Source organism: Epinephelus lanceolatus, chromosome 14 (assembly GCF_041903045.1).
Source record: "Epinephelus lanceolatus isolate andai-2023 chromosome 14, ASM4190304v1, whole genome shotgun sequence".
NCBI lineage: Eukaryota > Metazoa > Chordata > Actinopteri > Perciformes > Serranidae > Epinephelus > Epinephelus lanceolatus.
The window spans coordinates 15,504,353-15,518,250 of record NC_135747.1 but is presented as its reverse complement, the minus strand read 5'-3'; the positions used below and the strand labels follow the sequence as shown (position 1 = coordinate 15,518,250).

Sequence of the window (13,898 nt, the reverse complement as noted above, 5' to 3'; positions counted from 1 at the left end):
TCACAGTCAAGGGTTTTAGTTCTGTTCTTTTTGAACAAGAACAAGAACAATTTTCACATTTCCAAGGCAGGCGTTTTTCTTTATTATGTAGTGGTTCTGATGTACCTCTCATATTGATCCTGCCTCCTGTTTCTCAGTTTGTATTAAAGTGTTTTTTCCTAACCACAGCTAGCTCTTTTTTTTTCCTTACAAATAGTGGCCTCGCTTCTTTGACAGTTTTCATTTTGATGTAAGAGATATAAAACAATTGCCAAAAACATGTTCAGGGGTATTTTCCAAAATTATCAAAAGCAGCCACACTGGACTGAAAGTCTGCTTCCAGTTAATTGAGTGCTACATCAGGTGTTTAGTAACAGAAATAACCCATCTGGTCTTGCTGTGTGTTCTAAGTAATTATTCTTAGCACACACAGGCGCATTTTGCAGCTACAGTACTTGGTTTGATGCCTTTATTCTTCTTTGATCAGATACCGATACTCTGATTAGATAGTGTATTCATCATTCTGTCAAAAGTATTTAGCTTTCATGTTAATCCCTTATTATGAAACCTTATTTTTATTCAATAAATCATAGTTGTCTGAAGAAGTCTAATGGTGTTGTGCTTCAAGGTTGAATTAGCATTTCACTAGATCTTAACATGAAAGCTGCACAGGAATATTTTTTATAGCTATGACTTACGCAATGACAACTCTGTAGCTACCTTTTCTTTCTGAGACCACTCAACCAAACATAAAAGAAATTAATAGACATGTCCCTCCATGTTGCAGCTCAATCAAACTGTGAATATAAATGTGGCATAATGCTTAAATCAGACTTGTTCTAGCACAGATAACCATGAATATATCTGTAGGGAGATTTAAAACAATACCAATGACTGACTGTCAACCTGGGAAGATGTGATCTGTTATGTGCGCATTGTCTGTATAATCGGAGTGACATTCTTGCCATTCCCCCCTGTATTTGCAGGAGTCAGTTGTGTCGGGGAGAGCGGTGAGTCGGCCAACATGACAGAGTGCCTGCGCTGGGCTGGCCCCGTGCCCCCTCAGATCAGAGAGTGCCGGGTGGCTTGCAAGGATGACTGCACTCTGACTGCTTGGTCCAAGTTCTCGGAATGCGCTGGATGTGGCAGCTCCCGCAGTCGCAGGCGCTCACTCACAGGTAAACACAGATTCTCTTTACAGATTGTAAGACACAAATATCACTTGAGGCAACAGTTTCATCCTCAACATTGGAGTGATGTCCACATGGGTTGCTGTTTACCTTGCGTTACATCTCCATCAGCCAGTGGCAATGCTCTACTAGAACCTATGAACCACTACTGGAAACATAAAGTACACTCATTCTATGACTAACTCAACTACATGTCTTGATCTTCAGGGTTGTTGTCATGACAGCATATTCTCTGTGTGCTGAAAAGCCCCTGTGCTTTGACATACATACTGCTTTCCAGTCTAACCTCTTTTCTGGTTGTGTTACTGTAACTTCCTACTGTCCCTGTAGTGTTATGTCAGGTCTAAATTAGGTCTCTCACAGCTTGTAATCCCCTATTTCAGTGCAGATGGCAAAATCTGAATTACATGCTGTGGTTGCAGACCAGGCTGGATACTATTTGTCTTCATGAATATTTGATCCTATGCCGGAGGGGTTGTAGTAAACATACCCCGTCTCCTTCTATAATTCTCTTAGAATCCAACACGTGAAATCAGACTGAGCTCTGTGGTGGGTTTTATTTGGGAATAGTGTGTTCAGTGGGTTGTAATGGGCATTATAGCTCCATATTTCAACTCTTTCATATTAACTTTAACACTTTTCTTTAATTTCTCTGTCAGGTGAATTGATGGAAAGCAAATCTACTGTGGTTTTTAAGCTCTAGTATGTGGTAGCTGTACCAAGACATCCACTTCCTTGACCTCCTTAAACCATATTGCAGTACACTCATGTCTAAACTGCATGTCTAAACTGAAGGTCATGTTGATGGTCCAAAAGGCTGCTTAACAAGATGCTGTTCAGTTATAGTTTACATCTCGTGGATTTCCTACAAGTGGTGAGAAGAAAAAAAATCTCCTATCTAAATCCAAAGGCTGCTACACTATTCATACAGTAAACATGGGCAAATACTGTGAGTGCTATAAACATAACAGCCCTATTACTAATACATGGAAATAAGGTTTGAAATTGGCAAGATGTCTGTGCTACACAAATTACACAACACGAGGAATCTAATTATCTAGTTTGCATAAAGCACATTATGACAGGTGATTTCCTGGTTTTTCAGCAACCTTCCTTGCATCACGCCATTTATTACCCGCAACACTCGTGTGTTTACAAACAAAACAAATTAAGAGTCTGAAAGGAGGAAGACATAAAATGAGCAGCCATGCGTCAGCCCCCTCTCCTTCACACACACACACACACACACACACACACAAGTCACTGGATTTATACTTTCAGGGTTCCCACAATCATGGAAAACCTGGAATGGAATTTCATAATTACATTTCCCAGGCCTGGAACAGTCATGGAATTTGTATAAATCATTGAAAGTCATGTTTTGTTTAATGAAATTGTTACAGTAATCTTCCACGGATAACCTTCAATGTAACGTGATATACAGCAAATTTATTTTCTGTAGCTGACGTAACGTCATTCTTATATGTACCAATGTGAGACAATCAGTACATTTACATGCATGCAGTAGTCGAGCTAGGCTCATAGCTCGGCTAATCAGTCAAGTTGGACTTCTTGTCTGAGTATACATGCAGAAGAGAAAATCGAATTTCTGACCAAGTACATCTGACTCCGCCTCGATTGGTGGCGCTCTGTCCTTTTTAATATAGCGCGTATTGAACTAGTTCTGGCTGACCAGAAGAGGATGCTAATGACCAATGAAGATGGCGGAGCATGAATGTAGTTTCCTCGTCCATCCAATAGTGCATCTTGTGCTTCTCAGTCGCTATGGTGTTTGTTTGTTTGTTTTTCCGGGAGTTACTGCACTGCTATATACCGAACTGCTGCTACATCACCTCCTTCTTCTTCCGGGTGAAAGCCTGCAAAAGAAAAAGTGGTGCATGCTCAGAACGCCGGGTTCGTCTCCAGTCGGACTAAGTGGATACATGCAGCAATAGTTGGATTGTCAATAGAATTATTTAGGTGTGTTAGTCGAGCAAGGGATAGTCCAGTTTCAGTCGGACTAAGCTGTTTACATGCATTTAAAAGTCCGGTTTCAGTCAGACTAAGCCAATAATTAAATTTTCTCAAGCTGCATGTAAACGTACTGAATGTTTTGTTTTACCATCTCATACGTTTCTTCATTTTCTCTCTGCGTTCTTTCTCCCTCTTCACGTATGCCAACTAACTGAAATTATGTTTGAATATAGTTTGATTCTGATATGTTTGAAAAACGCCCCACAAGTGGGGCAAGAAAACATTTTTTTTATTATGGGTTCTTGAACAGTCATGAAAAAGTTTTGAAATTGTGTCCATGAAAATATATGGAAACCCTGTACTTTACATATTTGCTGTTACACCTTTGCAGTACAGTGTCTCTCTCAGAAGCCTATGTTATTGTTTGGCTTTGTGTAGAGCATTTTCCAACTGATGTCCAAAATACTTTATGAGCCACTTGAGCTGGACACTGTAAATTGACCCAGTGGTATGAATGAGAGCATAACTGTATCATTTTATTTATATAAGGGCAGCATGAACAGCTCAGGTTTTAGCACTGGTACTTTAAAGCACAGGGCTGCTGCTGCCTTTCTGTGAGAAATTTGCATGTTTATGCCATGCAGGTTTTCTCCAGGTGCTACGACTGCCTCCCACAGTCTACAGAAATGCAGATTGGGTGAAGTGATTATTCTATGTTGCCAGTGCCGGCCTGTAGCATAGGCAGTATAGGCGAATGCTAAGGGTGCCGTCATCCATAGGGGGCACCACAAATGGGGGAAGAAGAAAAATCTAAATGTTTATCTTTTACTGTTCTTACTAATACTACTACTTCTAGTATTTTGAAATATTACATAAGGCCACAACAATGTTACTACATAGCAAAGCCTACTAAATAATGGCAGCCCCCCTCCCCAGCTCCCACCTGCTCTCTGGGGGAGATGGGCGAGTTTTCCAATGTCACATGAACCCCGAAACACGCTGTATCCTTATCTTGTCAAAACACAAAAGCTCTCTGGTGGCCACTCAACAACCACTGCACTACTAAGAGGACTATATGTGGAGAGAAGGAACATGAAAAAAAATCTGTGTTGAAATTGGCAGGAGGAGACCGAGTTATCGTTATGTCTGAGCAGCCGGTGGCCACAATGAACAGCGCACAGAGGTTGCATTGATTTACGGTGTGAAGCCTTCAAGCTCTATTCAGTGAAAGGGCCACCATTGTATATTGCCCATACTGTAGGAATATGTCTGTCTTTGTGTATCTGTCTATTGATAGACTGGTGGTCTCTCTAGAATACACATCATCACTGCACCTCTACCACCTCTTTCCCAATATATGCTTGAATACCAGGCTGACATTATCACTTTCCTCTTTCTTTTTGGCTGGCTAATAGTGGACTGGGCTTATCAATACGCCTTGTATTAGCCCTGTGATAGAGTGGGCAGAGGTGCCTCTTCCCTGTTGGTTGATAAATGCATGCTGTGACACACCCCTAAACAACTTAGTCAAAATTGATGACAACCCTACAATAAGTGAAGTATACGCTGGATGTGCAGGCTTCTCAGCCACCGTAGCAATCACAGCCTTTACAGAGTAATAGGATCCCTGGGAGAAGTCTTTAAATGTGCTGCAAATAACATTTAAAAAAAAATCATATATCATTTTTAACTGATACTGATATGTCAATATGCTTACAATGAATAAATGACGCCACAGTGAAGAGGACTGAAAGCCTCTTCCTACCTTACTGTATATCAGCAAACACAAAATGAAGATCTCATTCTCGGTAAATACTGGTTGGTTCCTGTTGCAATTATGTTGTCGCTCCTTGTCAAGAGCTGTGAAAAGTTTAACCTGGTTTACTCTGCTGAAAACAGCACAGAGAATGCCAGTCTTCTAGTGTGTTTATATTAATTAAATTGATGTCTTAACATTGATAGGATAATGATTTCTTGAGTTTTAAACAATGCACATTAATGCAGGTGTTACTTTAATCAGAATCTGTCTCCTGTCAGAATAAAGGGCAGCTTGACTTGGGTGGAGAAATGTTTCAAAAATGATACATGGATAAATAATCTTTCCCATCGCTTTATTGGCGAGTATCAAGTTGTAGCTAATATCTTCCTCTCAGGTAGCTTGTTGAATGTTGTACGGGTGTTCAGATTTTAAGTTCTGTGAATGATTTGTGCTTCAGATGAGAGAGCAGAGTTTATATGTGTGTGTGTGTGTCTGTGAGAGCTTAACTGCAGATAAATGGTTTAGCTACACTATCCAGCTTTGTTACTGAGCCATTCACAATTGCTCAGACTGTCTTCTTTGTCAGACTAAGCTTTTAAGTACCTCATGCGTATCATTTTAGCCTGGCCTTTTATAGAAATACTGCACTTCTAATGGTCAACATTCTATAGAAAGTGAATGTATTTTATTGTATTGCTCAGTTTTATTTTTGCTCTTGTGTATTCTCTACTTTACGTGCTTTGTTTCTCCTCTTATACTGTCTGATGGTATGCTGTTATTTTATGGTTTTATATCATTTAATTGATTTACTGTATGTAGTTATATTGCATTTGATTTTATTAAATGTGCCATAAAAATAAAGATTGTTCCAGTACTTGATTGGTTGGAATCTACTAGAACTTCCAGGAAAGATGAGGGGGAAAAAAGTTATAAAACTTGAAGGTGTAGCACAAAGCTGGAGTGCAGGGAGAGGATTTGCATGGGATTTATTATGCACCTATCTCACAGTACATGGATTTTACTATCAGGCATTATGTTACAGTAAAGCTGGGCTACAGCAGAATAGAGAGACTTTATGGCATGACTGTTCTGGGACTGTTGACTTGCATTGTGAGCTATAGTATAGATATTGTTATTTGTGGAATTAGAAACTATATGTAGCGATATAAAGTCTGATAATATTATGAGTTATGAAGTGTAAGCAATGTGAGCACAGATCGTAACTATTTTTAGATGCTCTCTTGTCACTGTCAGAATCGTCTTTTTTTTTTTTTTTTTTTTGGTATGTCTTCGGTAAAAGTTTCAAGTCAAATTTTCACACCAAGTCACACCTAGTTCTCTTTGTACATAACTTTCCATACTACACTGAAAATGATCCCCTTTGTTAGTAGCTTCACACAGTCAGAAAATGTTCTAATGTGCTCCATTTTCACTGAGATTTAAGTTCCTGAACAAATACTCATGAGCAGCCCTGTCCCCTAGACTCTCTGTTTATATGTGACTTTTTTGTTCAGCATTTGTTTATATTTTCTATTAAATGTCCAGTGTGGATTTAGGGAGATATAATGGCAGAAATGGAAAATAATTAAGTAAGCCGACCCGTGCGTAAAAGTAAGCTTTTATGCACGGGTCGGTGGTGAAGTGGCGCACATGACTCGTGCTACAGACGGACGGACGGACGGACAGACCATGTATCTAAAACAGGTAATACATCTGGCTACATCTTTCCCACATCAAATATCCGTGATCACCTACACCCGCGTGCGTAAAAGCGCACACAATTCCGTGTCCTCTCACCGCGGATGCTGTGATTTGATGGCCCGGTACTCATTGTAGCCCACTCTTACAAGACCCAATAATAATAATAATAATAATAATAATAGTAAGTTACTGTGGACCTATATGCCACGCCTTTTAATAAAATTACCAGAGGAGTTCGCTTAAAAGCAGGTAATGTCAGCCTGAATTACTGGCGTGCGTCCCCGGTGAAAATAGCTGACATGCATGGGAAATACAGCTTCTACAGGCTCGCCATAGTTTACTGTCAGGACTCAGGGACCAGAATTGGGGATGGCGGACCGTCGGGATGGCGATATTTCGGTGTGGTGGCCTGTAACTGTTGGTTAAATGGCCCATTTGGTTGGTATTCAGATAACTGGGGCTTTACTGGTATAATGCAATAGCACCACCCAGCGGTGAAACACGTGTACACGAAAAAAATTACCCACTCTAAACGTTTAGAGATTTTTGTACAAGAACTCACTCCTACATTTATACAGTATTTTTGCACTAAAACATACTGGACAGGAACTGTAACCAAATAACGGCCTGGTGCATGTCGGTGCAAAAAAACCTAAAAAAAAAAAAAAAAAAAGCCTTGAGCAAATAGCCCCTGGTTCTTTTAAACACCTGGGGTCAAAATCGATTTTGTGAAATAAACGCCCAGGCTACTATTTGGAATTCAGGACTTTACTTTTCAGCGAACTCCTCTGGTAATTTCATTAAAAGGCATGGCATATAGGTCCACAGTAGCTTATTATTATTATTATTATTATCATTGGGTCTTATAAGAGTGGGCTACAATGAGTACCGGGCCATCAAATCACAGCATCCGCGGTGAGATCCGGTAGGTGATCACGGATATTTGATGTGGGAAAGATGTAGCCAGATGTAGCTATTACCTGTTTTAGATACGTGGTCTGTCCGTCCGTCCGTCCGTCTGTAGCACGAGTCATGTGCGCCACTGACCATGACCGACCCATGCGTAAAAGCGCAAACAGTCCCTCAGCCCTGCAGGCAGGGAGAGATACAAAATACATGGCCGTTCTTGTATTCCATACTGGACAGCTATGTTGTCTATGTAATAATACGTCGGTTATGCCCAGGTATTGAATCAAATGTGTTTTAAGACATTTTTGCTTAGTTCACCTTATTGTCTATTTGTCTCATCGTGTTTCATGGACACGGCGATGTCAATAGCGCAGTTTCAGCTCATTTCTGCTCACTTTTGAGGACTTCCGGGTCTGTTTTCCTCTGCTGAATGAAACCATGGCGACATGCGGGTACCTTATTGGTGTAGCGCGATCACGTGACGGCCGTGCCACCACTCGTGTATCAAATATCATTACGCTCAGGCGGAACTGATCATTACGCTCAGACGGAACAAGTGCCGAATTACGACCCCGATCACAGGACTCTTGTGGGGTTATGAGCTACGAACTCCCGCTGATTAGCTGAACATGTATCGATCTTTTTTATGAAGTAAAGATCGTGTAGTCCCCAGATGTCTGAATGAGATGAAACGATAACTGTGTTCACCTTACGGCCTATGTGTGTACAGCAAAAATACAAACAGTAGATTTGTTTTCGTCATTATATAGTAAGATATAGTAAGATAATCACCTTAAGATAATCATAGTGTTTTCAATACCTTAGAATGAGCCGTTTTATATCAACATAGGGACCAGGTCCTGGTTCATGGAGATCAGCATGTTGCACTGCCATGTTTCTTCTGTAGCCCAGAATTGATAAACCCAACACTGGGTCCAGATAGGGCCATTTCGCATCAGCCAATGTAGCTAGAAGCCCCTCTGCGACTAGCAGTGTCTTTTTATGTGAATCTGCTTTATTCTGTGGTTTCAGTGGTGTAAATCACCAAGAATGTTTGTTTTGGAGAGGAAGACAACACTGCAAAAGATTTGGCTCCCGGTAAAAACCTCCTGAACAATGAACCCTGAAGGAATCCTAATTGGGAGAAGTTTAAGCTGGTTGCAATCTGCAATTCTCACCACTAGATGCCACTATATTTCCCAAAATCTTGCACACTTCTCCTTTAACATAATGATGAAATGTTGTTAAATAACATAACTGGCAAGTCGCAAAATGTTTACTGACAATGTACAGTATTTTGTTTTCCACCAAAATAGGCAGTGTTGCAGTACACTATCTACTCGTAGTGACAACACCGTTATTTATTTATTCTTTATTATTATTATTATTTTTTTTAATAAAAATTGAATTAAGAGTCAAGATTTTTTCCCTAGTCTTAACCAAAGTGTTTTTGCCTAAATGTAACCCCTGACAGAAGTCTAGACATTAACCTGGGATTCTGGTGTCACAGTCCTTTACTTTGTATGTCTGCCACCCACCCTGACCACTTCCTTGTGAATCTAGCACTATACATAAATGTTGTGTTTCCTTTAGTGAATGAAACTTTGTCTTTGTATATGATCCAAGCAGCAATTATGTGATTATGTCACCGCAACATAATTATGAAAGCAATTTAGTAATATACAGACATAATTTCTGGGAGACAGGGTTGTCATGAATCAGTCATACTAATTATTAAAACTAAGCATTGCAGATCCAAAATGCAACGTCATTTTGCAGTGACTGTGTTTCTAGACCATCCATTGTGTTTTTTATCAGTTTTGAAAACTGGAGTCAAACAGACGACCGACAGCAAGTGGAGAAAAGGTTCATGCTGACATTTCCCTGAAGGGGACATCAATCATCTATTGTCTCTGTATTGACATCTTTGTGAAGCTAATTCATCCTTGGCCTTGCCATTCCACAGCGAGCTGAAGCTCATTCAGTCACTCACATTTGCAGATGCTTTTCAGCACACTTCTGGCAGTTTTGCAGAGACAAAGAGGACTCCACAGTATTATGGCTGCTAAGTGGAGCATCAACAAATATTAAACAGAGATCATTTTGAACATTATGTTTAATTAAAATGCATGATCTTAAAACAAGTTGGATATTGCAGACAATTGCAGATTGTTTGGTTGGAATATGTGGCGCTGCCACCAGAAATATTGTTGTAAAAGTGAAGTGATGTTGCACTGGCACTCTACAATCAACCACCAGCAGCGGCGTAGATTGAACAGATTGTTGGTGAATTGCCGTGCGATGGCAGTGACTTCACACTCTGTGAGGAATGTTTGCAATCAGACCCACTACAGAAACAGATGGGCTGCTCACTGGGCACACGAGAGGTTGAGAACACCCAGGCTCCATGAAACAAATAGGGGTGCACAAGTGTAGCGGGATTAGCAGACTGCAGTGTAACTCTTTCACCAGCCTCTGTGCGTGTGTGTGTGTGTGTGTGGGTGTGAATGTGTGTGTGAGAGAAAGAGAGAGAGAGAAACAGAAAGAAAGTGTTAGATATGTGCATCTTTCGCTCTCCATCTGGCTCAGGTGAAGGAAGTCTGTTAACACTTATTTTACAGTACAGAAACAAGGTGTTTACTTTAGTTTTGACAGTTACGTACTAATTTGCCTATTATTTGGGGACATTTGTGCATGTTGCAGTTTTGACTGGCTCTGTTCTGTTGGGACCAGCAGAATTAATTTTAACTAGGCAACAAGAACCACACCCAAAGCAACACGGCATAAACATCTCGTTTCCTTTAGCGGCAAAACAATGTAACCTTTGAGAGAAAACACAATCCTATTTACAAATAAAAAGTCAGCTTCCTACATAATAACACATGCCCTTCCTCAATTCATTACACTGAGAGACTTTGCTGTTTGTTCGGTACGACCAGTGGCTTATTGTGGTGGCTAATGTTAGCAAACATTAGCAAACTTTAAATGGACGCAACTAGATCATTGTCTTGAATTTGTGTTACTGTGGTTCCATTTCACTTCCTCTCAGTCATTTCGTCTAATGTTAATGTTATTAAAGCAACTCACTCAAGATATTTCTGAGGAATTAGGCCGCAGTGGCCACTCTTCACAAAAGTCTCTCTTTATGGAGAGAATTATTCCAGTATGTGGTGGTGCGAAATAGCATGAATTATGTGGTTGATAATGGTATTTTTATAAAATTTTAATTAATATTAGCCAGTTTGTGGGTTCATTGCTAATATATGTAATATATTCACAAGATCAATGTGTCTGCTGCCGTTGTAGCAGCTCTGTGAGGCCGTGCTTAGGCACATGTTTGATCTAAATGCTAACAGGCTGATGTTTAGCAGATACCTTTGCGATGTCAGCATCATAATTTAGCACTTAAACATGCTATCATTAGCTAATTAGCACTACACACAGGTTAGGATCACAGGATGGTGAGAATGTCATTAGTTTTGCAGGTATTTGATCATAAATCAGAGTATTGAACATTAAAATTTTGACCTGATGATGGTGCTACATGAAAGGTGAAGGGATTGCCCAAGGTAATGCAATTTATCCCTAGGTTTGACTTTCTTTTCCTTCAGTTGGTCATGTTATCGGGTTTAGCTCTTCAGTTAATGTAATCTATTCTATGCCCTGGATTTCATCAGTCAAGGATTCAAGAGACAATGTCTAATTCATTCAATAAAATCTTTATTTAAGCCTTAAAAACACTGAGGCCTCCCTCATTTGCGATGATACAGAAAAATACACAGGGAGAACAAAGCGCAGTGAAAACAATAGCACACAGAGGTGGTTTGAGATCATCGTCTTGAATTGTTCTTGGATAGTGAAATTGTCAAGAATCTGAACATCTGAATTGCGTTTTGCATTGCAAAACAGTGAAATAAAATAAAGATATGTCAATGCTTTTATCTGCCAACCTCCAGTCCAGCCAGTTGCATTCACTTGGATTTTCTTTTTCTACTACATACTCTGAGCTGAATGCAAAGCCTGCATCAGGGCTGGTGGTCCTATCAAATGCATTATTTGGTTAGTGTTGACATGTACATCAAGATGTGCTGTTGACTTTAATTTTTTGAAAACAATGTACTATAGCAACACTAACATGTTGATGACAGCGGCATATTGATAGCTGTTGAGAGCAGAACCCCATAGCTCTCTTATATAATACTATTCAATGATGCAAAGCACACGATCAATCATGAGAGAGATTTTTCAGCAGTCGGACAGCTTGACAGTTTGAATCTGTTACTTGTCCAGATATTAAAAGTGACAGTGGCTGAGAGGAACACATGCCTTTCAGCTGTTATGTAACTTTTCTACTCATGATCTTCTATTAATACTCATCAGATATAATGGACAGGACTAATTATTTGAAGCCTGAAGTGAACTGTATTAGAGGTTAGCTGTAATAGTCATAATGGAAGTCTTAATGGAGGTCTTCAGCTTGAAATGAAAAATACATTTTCACCCTCATTAGACAAAAGAGTTGGAGCTGGTGTTTTGGGCTGTATATGAAAAATTGCTGCCAGTCCATAATGCCTCTCTCTGTCCATTTTTTAATGTCCATTGAGTAATGTTAATGACATGATATTTCTAATGTAGCTATAATCACATTTGACTTTACAGTAAGGGGTGGAGCCATGTAAGTGTTTATTTCTTCTTCTCCTTTTTGTAAATATTTAATTTGTTGTTAAAGAAAATTTGTATATTGAGGGTTTGCTATATCTTTACTGTTTTTTTTTTTCATATATTTGCAATAAATAAATAGTATCAAATCAAAATCAGACACATTTCGTCACCAAAATTCGTCATCAAAAGAAGCCTCAGTTGATCACAGACACCCACAAGACATTTTGTGTTTTGCCAAAAGCATTATGGGAAATCATGAAATGATTCTATCTTAATATTTTTAACATCTGTTGATTGATTTTGAGAGCAGGAAATACAACTGAACAGAGGACAAAAACAACAAATGCTTGGGACAAGACAACGTTGAACATAAAACGTTGGCAGTAACACAAAATAGGAAAGGGCACAGATAATTATACAACTAATTTTAAACAGCAAATATGTTTATAGGGACACGTAAAGCCAAGTGAATTATGTTTTCCATTTACATGATGAGGAAATGTTGATAATTAACATACCTGTCAAGTCACAAAAGTGTTGATACAGAATGCATCAGTAAAATGCTCACTGACATAGTATTTCATTTGTTGTCCACCAAAATAGGTGGAGTAGTATTCACTCATACTTACAAAGACCAAAGTGCATTTGTTGCCTAAACCTAAGACAAGAGTCTGGACACAAACCCAAAGTGGTTGCGCAGGATGGGTGACTGTGTATGTCACCCATCCTGCGCAACCATAGACCGCGGAACCAGGGGGGCCAGGGGGGCCATGGCTCGGGTAACTTTTGCACTCTGACATAGAGGGCTGCATTGGGATTGGGTCCCGCTGGGTGTCTGCGGGTCCCCATTAAACAGTAGAAGAAGAAGAAAAAGAAGAAGAAGAAGAAGATGTAGCCTAGCGACAGGATGTCAACACAGGAATTTGGTGCACATGCATGAGCATTTCCACTCCATATTTATTCATAAATGGACGAATATGCCCTGACCCAGCTTTCATACCAATTTGCCGCTTGCGCCACCTGTCTGTCTATCTGTCTGTCTGTCTCTCTCTTTGTCAGCTCCAACTGTCATGAGACAAACATGAAAGAAGACGTGCAGTTTATTGTGTTTCACCGGCGATGAGCTGTCATTACGGTTGACTATTACGCACATCTGCGCGCTCTTTATAACTCACTGTGTGAACCTATGCTGCATAATAAAGATTTGCCCCCTCGTAATTTTTAACTGCCCCCTCAGTAACTTCATCCTGGCGCCGGGCTTGCCTTAACCTCAATCACTGCGTGATTATATAAAGGTAGAAAAATAAATAAATACAGAGGAGGAGAATAGAATATGAAACAGCCTTTATGTCATTAAAAACTAAATGAAAACAACGAAATAGGAGCGCTATTCCTGACCAGTGCGTCAAAAGACATGCAGACCAACGAAACAAACAACCCCATGAATCTCTTTATTAATAGCCTATAAAATGACGTGTTTTCTTCTGCTGGACGGGAGAAGACACAAAATCAATGCATCTCTATTATTGTGCAGGCATAAATTCTCAGAGTTTTGCGGGAGCGGGCGGGAGTGGACATACACATTGCGGTTGCGGGCGGTAATGGTCAGAAATTCAGTGGTCTGGTTACTTTTCAGTAACTGCACAGCTGCGCTTGTTTTGTTGTTGGGTGTGTGTGTGCGTGTGTGTGCGGCTCTGCACATCAGTCTGATATGAGTGCTGACT

At 39.9% G+C, this 13,898-nt stretch overlaps 1 protein-coding gene across 1 annotated transcript in view; it reads left to right on the top strand.

Annotated features, from left to right (window-relative positions):
- thsd7ba (thrombospondin, type I, domain containing 7Ba) overlaps nt 1–13,898 on the top strand; it is a 243,155-nt gene that overhangs the window by 183,036 nt on the left and 46,221 nt on the right. Inside the window, exon 14 of the mRNA XM_078174396.1 lies at nt 966–1,157. Within this exon, the coding sequence (XP_078030522.1) occupies nt 966–1,157 (192 nt within the window). The remainder of the gene's footprint in view (nt 1–965; nt 1,158–13,898) is intronic.